Genomic DNA, 19,344 nt, shown 5'->3' with positions numbered 1-19,344 from the left:
AAAAAGGACGGTGAAGGAGGACGGGGAGGAAAAAAGTAAAAAAAAAATAAAAAAAAAAAAAAAAACAGCAATTTTTACCGAAGAAGATGACTTGCAAAAATCATCCTGTTATTTTATTAAAGGCGGAATGAGACTTTTATTTTATTTTTTATGTCTTTTTTAATTTCTTTTTTTTTTTTTTTTTATTCCATAATTTTATTTTTATATTCCTTGCGTTGATTATGATTGGCTCAGCACTGTTTACGGGCACGAAGACGTGGCAGCGAGAGGACGTTGGAGGACTCGAATGCCGCGTCTCACGTCGTGGATGCATGGCGGGGTGGGGAAATAATAAAAAAAACAAAAACTGGGAAGCCGTGCGTATTGGCACGAAGTGAGCCTCCCCCCTCGTCTCTCTCTCTCCTCTTTACACCCCCCCACACACACAGAGAGAGAGAGAGAGAGAGAGAGAGAAAGAGACGAGGGAAGTGCGCATCCAATCCCGAGTCAGCAAGGGGGGAAGGAAAAAAACCAAAAGAAAAACAACAACAACAACAACAACAAAAGGATAAGAGGGACGCGGAGGAGGGGTGCTGCCTTCCCCGTGGTGGGAACAGGAGACAGAAACGAGAAGGTGAAGTTTGCTGCTGTGAGATGCTTGGACGCAAAATGACGTGACATGACATCAACTGATAACGATGACAATAATAACGACATGAGTAGTAGTAGTGGTGGTAGCAAGAAAAATAAACCGAAAAAAACAAAAACAACAACAACAAAACAAAAGGATTAAATAAAGAAAAGAGATGACGGGAAAAAAAAATGACATCTTTAAAACAATTGGATGGATGCTCTTTGCACCCCACTTTTTTTTTATTATCCCAAAAACCAAAAACCAAAAACAAAAACAAAAAAACATTATTAGTGACGTTGTGGAGGGCGGTGCTATTTTTTCTGCTTCCTGCAACTTCAGTTTTTTTTTTTTTCTTTTTTTGATGGGTGCTGCTTTTTGGGTGCCGACACCCCGCACCTTTTCCCCCTTTTTTCCCCTCTCCCTGCCGATACGTCTGAGACGGGGGAAGGGGGGGAGGAGGGGTGCCTGAGCGCTGCTGAGAAGTCCAATCCTTTGAATTTCTGTTTACGGTAAGTGCATTACACGTAAGTTATCCACCTGCTCCATGAGCCTCTTTCTTGCTTTTTGCCCCTCAATTTGGCAGCTGTTTCTTGGTGTTTGATGGTGACTTTTTTTCTTTTTCTTTTTCGTCTTTTTTTTTCATTGCATGGTCTTCGGTTTGTTGTCTGAACGATTCTTAGTGGAGTGCATGAACACACAGTTGGGTGATGTGGAGGTGGTCCCGCAACTCTCGAAGCGGGCCACACGGTATTCTGCGGAAATGGTGAAGCTCCTGTTGATCATGGACCGAACGCCCTCATCGAACTGGGCGTCCCTCTCGACAATGCTGACGCAGCTTCTCAAGTGCATCGAAAGCAACATTGAGGCGACCACCGAAGTTCTGCCAGATCCTGTCTTACTCTGCCGTGTCATTTGGAAGTGCTTTGATCCGAAGGGCGTCATGGGAGTGCATCGAAAAGCTCTTGACGTCTTGCAACGTTTGTGCCTGTGCGTGGGGACCTCCGAGCTCATCCGGCAGATGCCGCTGTTGCTAGTTGGCGTGCTTGAGCTCTTGCCTCAGTGCTCTATTCAGGTAAAGTGCGAGTTGCTGCATTTTGTGGAGGTTCACATGCTGCGCACACTTCCTCCTGGCGTCGTGGCTGTGGAGCTGCCTGGGATTCTTTCAGCAATACTGGGCGGCCTGGAGGAAAAAGACACAACAGAAGTCTACCGTTCGACACTTAAAATAATGGAAGCCCTTCACACAATCTTGAGGAACGCAGAAACAATGATATCTGCGAACTCAAATCCAATTGAGGAGGTGGACGATAACCACCACGAGAAGGAAATACTGCTAGGGAATAGTTCAGAAGGGGGCGGCGAGGTGATTCTTTACTCGGCGTTGTGGCTGACGCTGAAGAATTGCCCTTCGTTGCGCGCTTGTGTCTTACTGTACTTGAAGATGCGGTTGTGTGGGGGTGTCTCACAGGCCCACAGCGTCGGCCATGGATCTGTTCTGGCGGAGAGTGAGGGTTTGGAGAAGGAAAAAAAAAACATCTGCCTTCTGGCCGCACCCACACCGTTCTCCATTGTTCTTGGTAGTGATCCTCGTATTGTTCACAGCGCCATTTTTGCTACGCTACAGGAGCAGAGCGAGAGGAAACATCGGCTCATGCTGGATATTCTAATCAGCGCATTTCCGCTGGATGTTGAAACAACATTTACGTTTGAAGAACGTTCTTGGTTGGTGGCGGCTGTGATTCAGTTGCTTGGCTTTTCAGATGTTAATATTAGCATACGTCGACGTATCGCTGGGTGGTTGACTGGTTCCAACCCTGGAAGGGCTTCTATGTACGTGCAGGAGGTTTCATCATTTCTCGTGGCCCACGCATTCTACGGAGTTGTACGCTGGTGGGAGTCGCGCTTTGTTCCGTCCACTGCAACTGATAATCGAGGGAATACGAGTAAAATGAACACTTTGGAGGAGTCGTACTACCAGGTATTGTTTGCTTCCGCATGTAAACGTTGCCTCCCTTTGGCTGATTCTTCTGCTTCTTCGAAGATGTCCATCAATCTAACCGAAGCTTACTTAACGCCAAATGTTTGGTTACGTGCATTTATGAGCTTTTTTCAACAATTCTTTGTATTAGATGATGCCGATGATGCGGACGATGACGATGACAAGAACAGTAATAATATTAGTAATGATAATGATATTGACGACTACGCGAGGTACTCTGGGGCAGGAGATGGTGTTTCCCCTAGGACTATAGGAAACCCTTTCATAGAGCACGTGGTGCCTTTGGTCATGCCTTTTGTATGCGATTTACTTGTTTCTATGGAGCTGTGGAAACGAGAGAATCCACGACAGAGCAGCGCTATTGACTCTACTCTCAATGCGGTCTTTTCAGTGGTTACGTGGGATTACTTCACTTGTTACGAACATGATTTGATCAGTATTCTGGAGGGATGTTTGGATGGATTGCGAGAAATTGCTGCCTTTTACTTGCCTGCTAACGGCGTGGGGGAGATCTTGGAAGGCTCACAAGAGGGGTGTAACGTGAATGAAACCCCAAATAAACCAATTCCCTTTTGTGAAAGTCATGGCAAACTTATCTCGGATTTTCAGGTCTGTTTTCGGCGGTTAAGTGGCTTGGTTAGTGCGGTGGAGCCTCATGTTATGGGATTGATGGACCTCGATGTGGAGCGGACCACCGCTTTTCTTCAAGGTATATTCAAAACGAGTCAGTCGCTTTGCAGCATCGTGTGGAGCGCGTGCGAGATATTGCTGGCACATGACAACACGGGGAGCGAGAGCGCACACTTCTCTATTGCCCAGTGCTTGATTAATGGCTGTTTGGATTCCTTCAATTTTATTTTTTTTGGAATGTTTTCTGCTTTACAGGACCGAGTGGAGTTGGCGGGGTCATGTAACACGATTCGGGAGAAGGAAGGGACCTTGCTGGACTCAATGATGCGCAGCTCCACTGCGATGGCTGAAATTGTCTTGCGTGGATGCTCTGCATGCGCAGAGACGCTGGCGCGCATCAACGACACCGTCTTTTCTCTCTTTCAACGGTTGCTGCAATTGGGCGGTAAATCCCCGCTCTCTTCTTCTGACAGCTCGTTTGGTGTATGCGAGGATATCTTGCTTAGTTGGGTGGAATCTGTTTTTTCTTTGACGGGCTCTACATGCCTCGCGGTGCAAAAAGACGCACTTCAGCTGTATGCGGATCTGCTGAGTTCTACGACTTTACCGCTGGCACTACAAAGCGCCAAGTTTATAGAGGAATTGACGGTCAAATTGTTACCACGCCTCTGGGAGCTCTTGGGCACATGTAACGCGGGGATGCAACCTCACGTTGTGCAACTTTTGGTGCGCCTGTATGCCACGCATGAGGGCCGGGCCATTCTTGATAACATTACGAGCGTGGCCACCACGGAGAATGGGGAACGCCTGCTGCTTCTGTTTTGCTTGTTGGATGAGGAGAATGTTTCGGAAAATGTGTTTTTGCCGGGATTGTTTATGATGCTTCGGGCACTGGATTGCAAGGACGCTCCCCTTCGAAGACTAGCTCATTCTATGGTGCGTCAGTCCCTTCCCTGCTTTCACCGTGTGTTGAATCCATTGTTTGATTCTCTTACGCGGTACCTCACATCTCGTGGCGCGGCAGACGAGGAGAAGACGGTGGCTGCCGAACATGTGGATTGTGTCTCCGCTCATTTCAACAATCAAATATCTTTGGAGCACGAGATGAATGGTTTGAGCCCAATGGAGTTTCTTTGCCTGGTAAAGTCCATATTGGCCATCCCTTCTTTTCTGCTTCCGCTACTCACTCGGCTTCACCAGATGCAACCACCCGAAGGCTTTCGAGCGTTGATGACGACTATTTTTCCAAGACCTTTGGCGGCTGCGGGTGATCAAAAGGGAGAATCAGATATGCCTTTAAATTCCGCTTTTGCGGTTCTTGGTTGCCTGCTTTTGGGTATTGTTCGGCGGTGTCTCCTACCGCAATCCGATGGGCTTGGAGAAGACAACCCGCGTCTTTATGTTGAGCTCTGTATTGAGGCATGTGAGACGTTGAACCTCATGTTGGAAGGAACACTTTCTCTCTCCAACCCACCAGAGACAGTTGTACACACGTGGTATTACGCCACTTTTCAAACGATGGATTTCCTTCACGAGGTGGTGAAGCGGCCAGAATTATCTGTGGCCCAATTATTGATGCTAAAACATTTTGTGGATGCCGTGCGCTTTTTGAATGCCGTGACTCCAACCTCCACCTCTTTCCCTCTTGACGCCTATTTTTGCATGCTGGCAAAAAAGGCTCACAAAATTGAGGCATCGGAAACGGTAGTGGATGGTGCGGATCGGAGTACAGCTCGTAACTGCATTGTGGCACTAAAAATTCCCAAATTTTATACGACTGTTGCGTTGGGTCTCGAGCAGGCTACGGCCACAGCCCTGACGTCTGCTTGGGCTGCATATGATCTCCTTTCCGTGTGGTGTAACACGCTGCTGGAGCTTTTACCTTTTTTCCACGAGGAACTCGATGGGGCGTCGGCACATCTCTTGAAGATATTTCTCCGGGTCATTGATCAGCTGCTGGTTCAAACCACTTCTGTGACGGAGTGCGCCAACTCACGAGTGATTGAGAAGTGCTTGAATGCCGTTTACGGCCTAATGGAGTATCACCTCGCCACTGAGAAACAGAGACGCCAAAGCCACGCTTCTGGAAGGGGACAATCCGTTGGCTGGTTTGCGGCACATGTTCCCATTTTTGGTAGTGGCGGCGGTAGTTCTTCTTCTGCGCAGAAGGCAACGGGCGTGGATGCAGCGGCCAGCATTGGGGCCGTACGGCATTCCATAAGGCCAGTTGTGTCAATACTGTGTAAACTGCATTGTGCCATGCATAAGGCTCAAGCACAGAGGGCAGTTGAGGGGGAGAGGCCACGCTACGGGGTACGTGGCCGCGTGGTTTGTTCTAATTTAGAGAGTGCCATCCATCGTGTATTACGTTTGTACGCACAAGAGATGGGTGCTGAATTCTACAAGGTGTTTATAGATGTGTGGGCAGCCGGCCATGCGCAGCCGTTTACGGAAATGTTTACTTCTTTGGCACCGAGAGGGACCCATTTGTTTAACGAAACTGTACGCAACAGAATGGAGTTACTTCCTCTTATTGGCTCAGGTAATGACATGGCATTGTCTTTTCCAATGTTTCTTGGTGATCAGGAGTTGATTGTTCAGTTACTGAATGCAGGAACAGGGATAACCGTGTTGTCGTTGATTCGCGTACTTGAAGAGCTATTAAAACAAAATTGCTCTAATAATACTACCAATTGTTCATCATCTTCTCGTCGTCATATGTTGGGGGCGGAGTTGCCATTTGACGCTTCCGTGTTTTATTATTTGTACACTTTTATTTATACATGTCGTGTGCCTTCTGGTGAAACTCAGGAGGTATTGAACGCATTGATTGATATCGCCATTACGCATCTCTCCCAGGGCTCACCCTCAGTGGTCTGTTTGGGCCTTATCGTGCAGGTTTTCTCTCACTTTGTATGGGGCCAGTCGGTTCCGAGGTCTTCACCATCGTCGCCGTGTGAAACTGTGGGGGGGTCATGTGTGGAATGGGGCAAGGACAAGCGTTGCTCAAATATCATATGTAAAGTGTTGGACGCCCTCGGTTCCGTGGCGTTGCACACCTCCTCCATGCAGGGGGAACTAATGTTTTCATTCAAGATGCTTTCAGTGGCGCTTCCGAGGCTTGCCTGCAGCGCGTTGTCAGACCAGGACCGCATAGCGACTGCCGTTTTGAGTTTCTACAAGCGGTCTCTTCTTCCCACCATCATGTTTGGTGCTGACTCACAGACCGACGCCGATGTGCGTGCCCGTACGCCGCTCGTCAAGGCGGCGCTTTCTGTGCTACAGGCAATCATCAGGCTTGGCGACACCGTCACACGGCGTCTTAGACAGGAATTTCTTGACGTCCTTTGCACGTGCGACTTTTTTAATTTTCCGCAAAGTGTTATACATGAATGGGGTGTGATCTTTGAGTGGCTGTCTCAAGATTGGACATTTCATGGAGAGGCCGTGCAGTTTCTTGCGCCGTCGTCTTCTCACTCCAGCCGCATTGTGGCGTTGATACATTCCGCAGATGAAGAAGAGCGACAACGTGTTCGGCAAATAAAACGACTCGTCTTTTATGTGACGTGTATGCCGCCCTCCACTCTGATGTTGGATAGAGAGTTTTGTCTTCTGATTCGAGGGCGCATTGCGGATAGCCTTCGCTCTTTTCACTCCATTGCGTCAGGGAATTCCAGCAATGGATCCGGATCCGGGTATCGTTCTGTGCGCTACGCCCTGTTCCTTTTCCGTGTCTTGGTGACGAAATTAGACCCCGCCCTGTTGCATCCGTTCTGGCCGGTTGTTCTTCCAACTGTCTTTAGGGTGATCTCCATTCCATCCCCATCCGTTGATGCGGCGGCGGGCAAAAGAAAGAGCACTGATGGGGAGCTTTTGGCGCTGCAGATGGAGTGCCTTAAACTTCTTGACTTCGTTGGGGTGATTATGCCCGATACGTTTTCGCCATTCCACTGGGTATTTTTTGACGATTTGGATGCCACCACTGTCATTGTGCCGAATAATGCGAAGGAGGTGTTTATACCCATCGTGCATCGTCTAAAACTTAGTCTACGGTTACGCACTGTCTCACTCCAGGACGTGTGGGCATCCGCGGTATCATCATCGAGTGCGTTTACCAATTGGACGGGATATCAACGGCCTCTCTTGCGCTTTCCCCCCATATGTTACGGCAGTCTGCGGGGGATTGGCCCTTCTGCTGTAGCACTTTCTCTCTTTTATCGGTCTGGTGGTTTTTTGACGGCGAGTCAGACACCCGAGCAGTTGTTGTCAGCTGCGTCTACTCGGCTTATGGATGGCTGGGACGAGGCATACGTACGTGCACTTGTTGAAGCAGACTTTTCCTGCGTCCTAGATAACACCTTACCCACTCCTTCCCGTTGAATCCTGTAGAGGGTGACAAATAAATATACTTCCTTTTTCAAACAAAATTAAATATCTGCTTGTCTTTGTGTGAGTGAGTGTGTAGTTGGTGGTGGGGAAAGAGCTTTTTTTTTTTTTTTTTTACTTCTTTGTCCTGTTTTCCCTTCAGCTTTGTGAGTCCCGTGGGAGTTTTGTTTAGATGGAGCATGTTGAGCGTGTGTGATTTCCTTTGCTTGACATTTATGTGTGTGTCCTTGCATGACTACTTGGGAGAAGAGCTTGTATTTCTACTGCTTTGCTGAGACTGTCGATGGCATGCCTCGCGTGCATGTAAACATGTCTACATGATACGTTTGTTTGTTGTTGTATGGTGCGGGGCTCAATGCAGGTTTTGAGACGGACGGAAGTGAAAACAGAAACAAAAACAAAAGAAAAACAACAAAAAACAAATGGAAGAAATGGGGAGAAAAATTTGTTTGTTTTCTACTCCTTTTTTTTTTTTTTTGGCCCTTTACAGTTTTTGTGCCTGTGTGTCTTTGTGTGCATTGTTGTCGGTTGTTGTTACCGCCGCCGAATTTTTGTTTTCTCTCACTTTTTTTTTTCTTGCATTTTTGTGTGGTCGTGCTGAGCTTTACTCCGTTTTTGGTTTCACTGGCGTGACGCTCGGTGGCAGGGGCGATGGATAGCCGAAAGGGAGCCGCTGGTGATTCGTTAACCGGTAGCAATACCAACGGCAGCAGCGTCGGCCGTGCGCCTACGCCGACTGCGCAGCAGCTGCGGCGTCACGATACGGCAGCGGCAGGGCAGTGCGGCGATGAAGGGAGCGACAATGAACCCGAGCAGCCGTTGTTCTACCAAGTGAACATGAGGGAAATAACGAATGCATTACTGGTGCCTGCCGACATGGTTTCTGCAAAACTACGGCCGTTGACGCCCTCCACGGTTGCAGAGGGGCCGACAATCCAAGTCAACTCGGGGTTTTTGGCTGACGGTGGCACTGACTACTCCAGCAACGCCAGTAGTAACAGTGGGAGATTTTTAGATGTGCCTCCTGCCAACCTCCCGGTGCGACACGGCCGACATCACAGCACAGTTCGGGCTGCGGTGCTGCCGTCACCAGAGAACACGTACTACGTGGAGGATACTCTTGTGATTGGTTCCGTTGGACGGCGGGGCGGCTTAGTTGAGCGCGGCAACACTTCTTCCAACGAGTGTCAGCGACAAGGCGACGTAACGACTCCGGCACGTCCCATTGCTTCTAGTTCTTTGTTGCCTGTTCCAGGCCCACCAGGTTTTGCGGCACGGTCTTCCTCACCACCCTTGTCGAAACCTTTTAACGATGCGCTACAGAGCTCCTCGTTGCGTAGTGTGACTTTTCTTGTGCAGAAACCAACTAGAATTGAGCGTTGCATTGATACCATATCGGAGGAAAGCGTGGGCCTTGAACAGCCGCTGATCACAGAAGGCATGAATGTGACAAAGAAGTCAGCATCAAAGAAAAAGAGGGTTCATTTCCCCGAAGATGTGATTAAATCTGTCTCAGTTGTGCAGGCAGATGATCAGTTACGTCTCCTTGTTGAGTATTACCGCCCGTGGTATGCCCATCTTGTCCTATTGGTGGCGAGCGCCTTTTTTGTTTTTCACTGGGGATTTGTTGTGTTGGCGATGAGGCCGTCCGAAGTGTCGCAGCGTTTTGCCGCCTCTGTCGTCATATCATTTGTGGCGTTTGGTTTTGCCTCTGCTTACCTGTTGGCCTTTTTGGCACTGACGTGGCGACCTGGCAGTGAAGAGTTGGGATTTTTAATGGACTTTTCGAGAAATCGCCCGGTGATTTACGTGCTTCTCGCAGGTGTTGCCTCGCAGCTCTCTCTGGTTGCCTCATTTATGTTTCGCGGCGACGTTGGAAGCCTTGTCTGTTTTTGCTGCATTCCGCTTGTTGTGACATATTTGTACGAGGAGTACAAGAAACACGCTGTTTCCGTGCTTGACTGTATTGGATGTATTCTCGTCGTTGGGTCAATTGTTGTTTTTTACGTGGGGGCGGAGATCGAAGATGACGGCAAATTATATTACCGGGCTGTGCCTGTTTGCATTTCAGTTGTGGGTGGTGTTTCTATGGCGTACTTCCTCTTTCAGGTTCGCACTGTAAGTCGTTGTGTGAGTAATTTTTTTATTATGTCATCCACCACTACTCTGGTGACACTGCTGCTTGCTTTTGTGGGGTACGTTATGGGTGCATTTGCATCGCCCATTGGTACCTCCCAGAAGAAGTTAACTGAGATATCTTCGGAGGACTTTTTCAAAATTATTGTTAGCGCACTCTTCCTTTTTTTTTCTTGGTTCACATACCACTGGAGTTCCCTCTTCTTTGACCGCATGACTCTTTCCGGCAGCTTCTCCCTTGGCGGCCCCATCTCGTTGCTCGTGTTCAATCTCTTGTCGCTTCCCACGGCGTCCCTGCCGTACGAGATTGCCGGCGGCGTTGCGATGATGATTGGATGCGCTCTGGTGCTCTTCTCGGGGTTTCGGTTTCGGCAGAATGTGGAGGTGCGGATTGAACTCGAACGCGAATAGTCGGCGTCAGCGGAGAGCAGAAGAGAGAGAAATGGCCAAAAGGAAAAGATGGGAAACGACACGGTGGAAGGGGGGCCCAGTGGTAGAACTTTTTTTCTTTTTCCTTCCTTTCGCCCTGGCTTTCTCTCCCCCACGAGGGTGGAGCACTGAGGTCCAGGGCGGAAAGGGCAAGGACGTGTTATCAATGAAAGCGAGTCTCAGGAATAAATAAATAGATCTAAATCAAAAGAAAAAAAAAAAAAAGAAAAAGAAAAAGAGGGTAATATTGTTAAGGTGCGTATAAAAACGGACAAAGGGCTCGCTGTGACTTTTCCCTCGTTAGTGCTTCTTGCTTCCTTTCTTTCTATCTCCATAGTAGTGAGGAGTGTATATCCAACGAATCATGGCTGATCATTCCATTTGCAACGCCTTTCCCTTTTTTTATTATATATCTATAAATTTGTTTGTTTGTTTGGTGGGGATTTTGTGCTCTTTTTGCTTTTCTTCATTGTTGTCTCTCCCCCTTCTCTTCTCCTTTGATTCCACATTGCGTGTTGACGCCTTGACATTTGGCCGTGATTGGCAGAGGGGTTGAAGGGAGAAAGATAAAGGGTCGTGGTTGCGCGATATAAACGCAGCCAGACATAAACACTTACATACGCACGGCGATATTTGCGACGGGAATCAAATGGAGGAGCTTCTGGAGCGGGAGATCGAGGATCTCAAGCAACAGCAGCAGAAGCTCGAACAAGAAATTATGGCCATAGATGAGCTAAGCTGCTGCATGCAGCAGAGTGGCCAGGGGGATGTCAACAATTCTCAGTCGATCCCTGCCGTTTTGGAGACTGGAGGTGGTAACGATGCACTTGGTGATGGTGTGTCTCTGCGTGAGCGGATGGCGCAGCTGGAGGAACTGCGACTGCGTTACCAGCGGGAGTCCAGTAGGGCACTCCGGCGGTATTTTGATGTGGTGAGCGGTTTTCCGCAGTACCAGGCGAAGCGCGAGAGGATGCTTTGTAATCCTCGCCCCTTTTCTTTTGAGTCCCGGGAGCTGCAGAAGGAGCAGCGAATACGAACACGCCGGATGGAATCCGAGCAACGCCAAAAGGAGCAGGCGCTACAGCAGATATTAAACTATCGCTTCAAGGCGAATCCCGTGCCGCCCTCCACATACATGAACAAGTATGATCTCATGGTGGAAGAGTGGCGACAGCGGCGTGCTGCGGTGGAAGCATTGGCCATTGAAAAGGCCGAGCGGATGAAGGCAGAGACGGAATTAGTGCGTCTTTCCGCGGAGAGCATGCGTCAGGTTCGTGAGATCATGGGGGTGCGGCACGATGCGAAGGCTAAGCGTGCACAGAGCGCAGATTTTGAGGGAAGGGACCGTCGACGTGTTGAGGAGTTACGGGAGATCCCGCTAGAGGTTAAGATGAAGCTGTGGCCCGCGCTGGAGGAGCACGAGCAGGTGCGGGTTGAACGCATCAAACAGCGTGCAGCGGAGCGATTCAATCTGTTGAAGGAAGAGGAGGCACGACGTTTAGCTCCGGTCGGAGCCAACTCACACGTAAAAGAGCAGCAACAGCATTTCCCGGCGGGGCCGATGCCATTGCCAGCGGTGCCGGTGGGCGGACCCATCGGGGCAGTCGCCGTGTCGCCAACAGCGCCACAGATGATTCTGGTGGGTAATGCTCCAGCAGCAACAGCAGGGCCGACGACCACGCAGCCGTTAGCGCAAACGTCACTTCCCGCGACAGGGGAGGTGGCTGATGAGAAAAGAGCGACATCTGCCACACAACCGCCACTGAAGAGGCGTAGCCAAAGCGGTGATAAAAGGGGGTACAATCGCAACATGACATTCAAACCCCGGATACATGGCGGTGTACCCGATTTTAAAAGCATGTGGGCTGATGAACGCTTGACGCTGGCGGAGCGGAAAAGAAAAGCGCAGCCCACAGAAGTAAAATCTTTTAATCTGACAGTCTCCCCGAAAGAAACCGTTATCCGGGGACGTCCTGCGCTTCCAACGAAACGATTTGTGTCAGCTACACACTCACGGCAGCGGAGCAGGTCTGCAGCGAGTGGGGCGAAACCCACGCAGCCGACATCACAGCCCGTAGAAAAGGATAATAAACTCGTTCCAAAGGGGACTCGGGCCCACGCAATACGCACGCGTGCGGTGTTTATCAAGTATCTTCGCGCAGCCGAGACAGATGCGTCTCGGGAAAGTAACCGGGATGACCTGAAGGCTATACGTGAAGGCTACGAACGACAAAAGGTTGTGAATGCACGGCTGAAGGAGTACTTGAGAGGTACTTCCACGAACACGGACGCCATCATCAAGAAGAAAGTGCGAGCACTACGACAACGAAGCCGTGAAATGGAGAAGGAAGCCTTTGAAAGACTTGTGGAAATGCGGATGCGTGTGGCTCAGATACCACCCATTTTTGTCGAACCCACCCATTTACACGATATTGCAAAGACCCGTGCGGAGACAGAAAAGGAAATTATACACATGTTGGAGGAGACGGGCATGAACGTTGGCACCCTGGCCACCATTCTGACTGCTGGGGGAAATGAGGCCTCGAGCACCAGCAACGTGAATGCTGTAGAGGCCGCCACGAGTACTCCCGATACAGGGGCCGTCACGGCGGTAGAACCAAAGACTGAGGAGAAATCAAAGTTAGATGTGACTTCCAAAAGGGAGGAGCGAGTGAGAAGTGTTGGTGGCAGTTCGGTTAGCGATTCTCCTAGTGACGGTAGCACTGAAGTTAGCAGCAGCGACACTAGTAGTAGTAGTAGGACTGGGGCTCCTAAAGAGAAGAGTGACTACGATGATGATTTTGAGGCCAGCTCCAACTCTTCAACAATATCGTTATGATAGAGGCACCATAGAGAATTGTTGTTGGTTTGTTATAATTTTTTGTCCTGCTGTTTTTTTTTTTTTTCCCTTTTGTGTGGGAGCTTGCTGTTGGCGTTCACTAATAAAGATCTCATAGAAACCATACGTCTAGCATCAAAAAGGGTGCGCTGAATGTCGCGTGGTTTGTTTTTATTCCCTTGGGAGCGACAGTGAGGGGGGAGAGAGAGGCCTTTATTTTTCTTTTGGTTTATTATTATCAATTTTTTTTTTATTTTCTACTTTACGCCACCTTTGTTATCATCAAAGTGACGGATGCGTCCATCTGCCGCACTGAGCTCTTTTAAGGGGGTCGCTGCGGTTCATTGTTGCGAGGATGCGCAGTTTCGGCTACAATCAGGCAGGTTGGGATTGTTTTTGAAACTTCGCGGGGACGTTATGCGTCATGCTCGCCTGGCTGGCGGGAATGGCGGTCAAAAGAGAACACGCGATTGCCGTGAAACGACAGTTGCGGTGGAAGAGAAGCCAGGCGATGTTGCGTCAGCTGTTCTTTGTGGCGTCTGTGGGGTGGCCACACGACTGTTTCAGGGTGTGGAGCTGCGGCACGCAGAACTCCGTGCGATCCACGTGGCATGCGAGGCCGAAGATGCAAATAGGAGGTTGGGCGAGAGGGGTGAGGACCCCATTACTCTCACTTCTATCTTTTCTTTGGACAGTTTTGCTGGCCTCCACACACTGGACTTGGAGTGCAATTGCCTGGGAGACGAGGGCATTACGAAACTCTGCTTGTGGTGCTTGCCGCAACTTTGTTTTCTAAAGCGTTTATTTGTGGCCAGCAACGGATTTGGCGTGTCAGGGCTGAGGGCCATTGTGAACTACACGGAGGGGAATGCGTCTGGAACGGATGCACGCATGCCTTCTGCTTTTTCTCCTAATAATATTACTGAAACAAAGCTGCATCCACTTGAGGCTGTTGGCCTTACGAACAACCCATTGTTCTCTAATGACAAGGACGAGGAAGTCACGGACTTATTGAGTTGCTTGCTTCATGCATGCGGGCCACTGCTGCGACGGTTGCATTTGAACCATGTCGGAATGCCCACGTCATCCGCGGTAACAATGGTGCAGGTGTGCTTTGCGGGTGATAAAGTGCGGCCACAGGATTTCCAAGACACGCAGCTGACGGTCTACCTCAAGCAGAATTATATTGACAAGGAACAGTTTTATTTGACGCTACGAGATCTGGAAATGGGTGCAGCTGCACGTATGTTTCTTGTGTAGTCCCTTTTTTATTATCATCCACTCACAAAACACTCTGAGTGGGCGATACAATAACAGAATGAGAGTGACTGTGTATGTGCATCTTTCTCTATGTATTTATGTATGTTTATACGTGTCAGTTGAAGAGGATGATGAGTGCTTTTTTTTTTTCTTTTTTTGTATCTTTTTTCTGTTTGTCTCCAATATGTCTCTGTGAGAGGGGAGGAGTGAGTAACGACGAGGTCTACACACACGCAGAGAAAAAAAGAAAGAAGAAGAAGAAGAATTCAACAAAAAGCGGATTGTAGAAAGCACTCAATAAAAACATTACTCCACAAATGGCCGCCTCCATTCAGCAGGCGGCTTTACTTTGCAACACGGAGGGGCTTGAAGAGATGATGGAAGATGGCGACGAGACAAGTTCCCTTTTGAACCATGACTTGGATGAAGAAGAAGAAGAAGTAGTGGATGGGAGGACAAGTGGATCGTCGTTGCACGCACGTCTTCTCGGACCTGAGCTGCCAGTAGAGTCAGTGCACCTCAAGGGAGACATGGGCCCGGAGAACGTTTGCGGAGAGGGCAACGGAATTGTCGCTGCAGGGGGAGGTGAAGTGGGACGGCGAAGTTGGAGATCATTTAACCCTCGATTACCGCCTCTGAGTGAGCCGCGGCGTTTTTGGCAGTTGGTGGTGGGTGCCCTGTGCTGTGTGGCCGTCTCATCGTCATATACATTTAATCTTTACAATGGACGGATACAATCCAAGTACAACTTTACACAGAGCCAAATGACGACGATTTCAACAATTGGTGACATAGTAGGAGTTCTCATCTTGCCTTTGGGTGCCATTTACGACCACTATGGCGCGCAACCCATTTTCCTTATCGCATTGGTGTTGTTTCCATTAGGAGGCATTTTCTTTGGTTTGACATTTGCAAATGCCATTGAGGGCTCGATGGCGGCATTCTCGTTATATGTTTGCATGCAGTCTCTGGGGAGTTCTTTGCTGGATTTGGGCTCCGTGATGACGATGTTATCTATATTTCCTGCTAACAAGGGGGCTGTTGTGGCTGTCATGAAGACATTTTGTGGGATGGGCTCTGCCATTCTTGGCGCCATTCACTTGGCTTTTTTCCCATCAGAAAATGACAGTGACACAAGCAGCTTTTTTTATTTTCTTTCCGTCTTGGCCATGTTGGCTTCCTTTTTTGGCGTTGTGTTTGTGGAGGTTCCACCATATATGATCCGAGGGTGTGAAAAGCGCGTTCTTACGGAGGCCCAACGAAAAGAGCGATATCGTATTAGGAGGCAGTTTTTGAGGCAGAAGGCCCCCACGACTCGTTTTGCCATTGGTTTTACGATTGTACTTATTTTGGTTTTTTTCCTTCCTGTCCAAGGCGCCATATCGGCGTACATGGAGCTGGACAATTCCTACCACGTTACTTTTGCTTGCGTTTCCGTAGGCCTCTGCGCATTTTACCCGATGATGGCTTTGCCGTGGAAGGTGCTTGATCGGAAGTTGCCGTTGCCCCATACGGGGAGTTTTTCATTTGGATCCGGCCGTGCGAGTCGACTTAGTCGCTTCAGTCTGTTGTCAAGGGGTACGATGGACAGCACGGCGGCTATAAGGGAACTTGACTACATTGCTCCACAGTATCAGACAACATTAGTTCAAAATTTACGGACCTTGCGATTTTGGGCGTTGCTTTGGCTGCTCTTTGCCACATCGGGGGCACAAATCATAATAATGGGGAATATGCGGTTTCTCTTTGGGGCGCTTGCAGGGAAGCCTCTGGGCGAATCCTTTGTGGCCCTTTTGGTTGTGATTACAGGCGTCGGTAGTGGTTTGGGCCGCATTTTGCTGAGTGTGCTGGAGATGATGACACAAGGCCGATCTGCGGAGGAGCGCACGCCCATCACATTTACTTTATTTGTCCCCTCTGTGCTTTCAGTGGCAACCCTGCTGCTGCTGCTCATCTTGCCGACGAATGCACTTCCCCTACCCTGTTTTACCATAGCCCTTGTCAATGGATCCGCGGCTGCCGCAATCGTGATTGTCTTGCGCACCATCTTTGCGACAGATGTTGCCAAACATTATAACGTTTGCTCCTTTGCAGGGATCGCTGCATCGCTTTTGATGAATCGTCTGGTATACGGTGAATGGTACACGCGAGAGGCGGATAAACAGGGTGGCACCTTGTGCTATGGTCGGCAATGTGTTCTTATGCCTATAATTTTTTCTTTGGTGACGAATATCTCGGGCGTAATTGCTGCCATGTATATACACTGGGACTACAGCAGTTATTGCCGTAGAATGCTTGAAATGCGGGCACAGAGGCTTCCGAATCGAGTGCCTCATGTAGCAGATAATTCTAATAGCAATGTGGTTGATATCCAATATGATGACGGGAAGGGTTCTTTGACAGAAGTGAAGACGGTGGTGGAATCCCCAGTGGAAAAGTGAACATCTTGAACAAGTGATTTTTTCTTTATTGTTGTTGTTTTCTTTTTTAGACGCGACAATCGACCGGGAAGGGGGGGCTCACCTGCTGCTTTCGAGGCGCTTGTGATTTAGTTTTCACACATATATAAGTGAGTATGTGTGCGTGTGTGTGTGTTTTTTTTTTTTTTTTTGTATGTGCATACCTACAATATATATTTCTTGTTTCTCTTCTTGATGCGTGTGTCATTTAGCTGCGTGTGCAGTTTTCAAATAAGAGAGGGATAACTGAAAAAAAAAAAAACAAAAAAACAAAAAAAAAAACAACAACGAGCGAAGAAAAAACAACAACAACAACAAATAGACAACAACGACAAACAAAAAGGGTTGTATTTGTGCTGGGTAAAACGACATCTTTTTTTTTTTTTTTTTTTTGCGTGCAAGTGTATTATTGTTTTCTTTTTTTTTCTTTTTTTTTTCGTTTCCCTGTATACATCGAATTCCTCTTATTCATGCATTTTTATTTTTATTTGTTTTCATTGTCAATGTGGATGAGTGCAGGCAAAATAAAAGAAAAAGAAAAAAAATGAGCCTAAAGAAATCACTTGAGGAGCTGACGCGTCGCTCATCGCTACGACGGTCAAGTGGTTTAAGGGCCTCGCACGTTATTATAGTTGGGAAACGTATGGTGGAGGACGGATGTGATTCCATTGTTTCTCTAGCAAGTCCAAGGCTGGAGGAGCGGCGGCAGCGGCGGGTTGTTCTTCACGGTGTTGGCACCGGCGATGTCATTCGGGCCCCGTCACGCTTTTTTGATCAAATCGTGGAGGAGCGTCGGCTTCCGAAGTCCGCACACTGTTATTTGTGGCGTGGCCGAGGAGGGTGTGGGCCTGCGTGGGTGCGTCCCCGTGCCATTCCGTGTGTCCACCATGTCGAGGCCCGCTCATGTACGCGGTGCCCGTGGATGGGACTGGCGACAGCGGCGTCGAGGGAGATAAAGTCAGAGCGACTTCGCCGCACCATTGAGAGTTCTCTTCTTCCTCTTGCCTCCTCTTCCCCGGCGGGAGGCGGTCAACCAGAGTTGACGCGGTCCCCACCGTCCGTGCGTTTTTTTGAGCCCTTTGATGTTCCTGTCGCGGCGCATTCAATGCGGGAGATGGAATTTTACTTTCGGAGACTGTCCAGCGAAGAAAGCTTGAGTTCGGGTCAGGGAATGGGTTCTCCTGCTGTCACTGGCGAATTTTGTTTTTCTCCCAACCTAAAGGGCGCGCCGGAGTGTTTCTTGTCTACATTGGAGCAGCAACGACTCCTTTTGTTTTTGAACCGGTGGGCTGAACGGCTTCCCCCACCCGTGCAGCAATGTCTTTCTGCAGTCTTTATTTTGCAACATTCTCGGGAAGGCTTGACGCGCCTGTGGGAACGTGATCTCCACGTGACGCTTCTCCTGCGCCAAGATGTGTCAAACTTCGGTGAACAGGGTCCTTTGTGCTCTCCTTCACAACCCGAGGGACTTCTTTCATTGGCGGAACAACAACTCGTGGATACGGTGCTTTCGGCAGTGCCTCTGACAAAGCGTCTTGGTATTGCTACGGTTTGTAGTGATGGATCCATGGCGTGTTTATATCCACGTCCACAGCGTGTCGAATGTACGATGGTGGCGGATGTTGCTGAGTTAGTGGGGGTTGTGCCATGCGTTGCAGTTCATGGTCCTTCGGGTAAAAAAGCGGCGGCAAATTTGCCATTTATGCACAGCACAGTCGCGTTCATTCTTGGTGCACGGGACGTGGCGAGGCTTGAAGTCTCTCCGCCTTCTCTCTGGCGCCAAGCCATGTCTTTAGAGGCCGTTGGCTCCGTTTTGCTCTCCATCCTTGGGGATTTTTTGAGAGGTGGTGTTCTTCTGCTGCTTCCTGATCCAGGTGGCTCTTTATCTTTTGAGGAGGCATCAACGCTTTCTCAGTCTTCAAGTACACATCTATTGGCTACGGCCGTTTCGCAGTGGCTTGGATCCATGTCGACGATGTCTGTTGTATACATTGCGAAGGAGGATCGGGAGAATGGGCGGGGGAAATGGAATCTCAAAGGCTTTGACGCCGCGTTTTCCTCAACAGAGGGAGGACCTGCGATGTTATTTTGTCTCCTCGACAGTGAAGCGGATGTTGAGGCAACAGTACACGTTTTAAGGCATGACATAACATCTCTAGAGCAGGACCGGCCCCTGTTGGTATTGAAGCGAATTGTTTTTCTGCAGCTTACTGCCGATGGGGATTTTTATCTGCTGGCAAATGCCCTTTGCAGCGTCACTGCTTTTATGGAAAGACGGTTTAAACTCGGCATTGATTGCGGCATTGTGGACATTGATCCCTGGACGGCTGCCACGGTTGGTTATGTTGTTCTGGAGATCTCACCATTCACCACATCGTAATCGCATGAAATCTTTATCTTTTTCCTGTTTTTTTTTTTAATTTTATTTGCTCTGTTTTTCCCTTTGATGACAGTTCACAAGGTTTATTTTTCTCACCAACAATCTTTCTATCTGTCTCTTTCTGTGTATATGTGTGTGTGTGTAGCGGACAGCTTCCTTCCTGTGTTATTGTTCGCATTTGCTGGCAATAACAAAGGGAGGGTCAACTCACAA

At 48.9% G+C, this 19,344-nt stretch overlaps 6 protein-coding genes across 6 annotated transcripts, besides 17 other annotated features; all 6 read left to right on the top strand.

Annotated features, from left to right (window-relative positions):
- Nucleotides 1-5: part of a sequence feature (T-rich) that runs on past the window's edge.
- Nucleotides 1-19,344: part of a sequence feature (heterozygous, Esmeraldo-like haplotype) that runs on past both edges of the window.
- Nucleotides 30-65: a microsatellite.
- Nucleotides 135-184: a sequence feature (A-rich).
- Nucleotides 427-459: a microsatellite.
- Nucleotides 521-543: a microsatellite.
- Nucleotides 662-763: a microsatellite.
- Nucleotides 719-802: a sequence feature (T-rich).
- Nucleotides 862-893: a microsatellite.
- Nucleotides 1,260-7,622, top strand: Tc00.1047053507089.154 (hypothetical protein, conserved; the record flags this gene model as incomplete). Its single annotated transcript, XM_813700.1, has 1 exon — nucleotides 1,260-7,622. One exon carries the CDS (start codon nucleotides 1,260-1,262, stop codon nucleotides 7,620-7,622), a length of 6,363 nt encoding a protein of 2,120 aa, XP_818793.1.
- Nucleotides 8,011-8,051: a sequence feature (T-rich).
- Tc00.1047053507089.140 (hypothetical protein, conserved) lies at nucleotides 8,280-10,175 on the top strand (the record flags this gene model as incomplete). The annotated part of the gene is made up of 1 exon (XM_813689.1): nucleotides 8,280-10,175. The coding sequence occupies one exon, from the start codon at nucleotides 8,280-8,282 to the stop codon at nucleotides 10,173-10,175; it is 1,896 nt and encodes a 631-aa protein (XP_818782.1).
- Nucleotides 10,400-10,430: a microsatellite.
- On the top strand, nucleotides 10,843-13,032 carry Tc00.1047053507089.130 (hypothetical protein, conserved; the record flags this gene model as incomplete). The annotated part of the gene is made up of 1 exon (XM_813688.1): nucleotides 10,843-13,032. One exon carries the CDS (start codon nucleotides 10,843-10,845, stop codon nucleotides 13,030-13,032), a length of 2,190 nt encoding a protein of 729 aa, XP_818781.1.
- Nucleotides 13,245-13,296: a sequence feature (A-rich).
- On the top strand, nucleotides 13,327-14,292 carry Tc00.1047053507089.120 (hypothetical protein, conserved; the record flags this gene model as incomplete). The annotated part of the gene is made up of 1 exon (XM_813687.1): nucleotides 13,327-14,292. The coding sequence occupies one exon, from the start codon at nucleotides 13,327-13,329 to the stop codon at nucleotides 14,290-14,292; it is 966 nt and encodes a 321-aa protein (XP_818780.1).
- Nucleotides 14,432-14,467: a sequence feature (A-rich).
- Nucleotides 14,610-16,733, top strand: Tc00.1047053507089.110 (hypothetical protein, conserved; the record flags this gene model as incomplete). Its single annotated transcript, XM_813686.1, has 1 exon — nucleotides 14,610-16,733. One exon carries the CDS (start codon nucleotides 14,610-14,612, stop codon nucleotides 16,731-16,733), a length of 2,124 nt encoding a protein of 707 aa, XP_818779.1.
- Nucleotides 17,001-17,033: a microsatellite.
- Nucleotides 17,125-17,144: a microsatellite.
- Nucleotides 17,164-17,188: a microsatellite.
- Tc00.1047053507089.100 (hypothetical protein, conserved) lies at nucleotides 17,296-19,131 on the top strand (the record flags this gene model as incomplete). Its single annotated transcript, XM_813685.1, has 1 exon — nucleotides 17,296-19,131. The coding sequence occupies one exon, from the start codon at nucleotides 17,296-17,298 to the stop codon at nucleotides 19,129-19,131; it is 1,836 nt and encodes a 611-aa protein (XP_818778.1).
- Nucleotides 19,159-19,179: a sequence feature (AT_rich).

This window comes from Trypanosoma cruzi, genomic scaffold, assembly GCF_000209065.1.
Source record: "Trypanosoma cruzi strain CL Brener 1047053517133 genomic scaffold, whole genome shotgun sequence".
NCBI classification, from domain to species: Eukaryota; Euglenozoa; class Kinetoplastea; order Trypanosomatida; family Trypanosomatidae; genus Trypanosoma; species Trypanosoma cruzi.
Note: the sequence above shows the minus strand (reverse complement) of the source record. Positions and strands in the feature narration are given on the sequence as shown.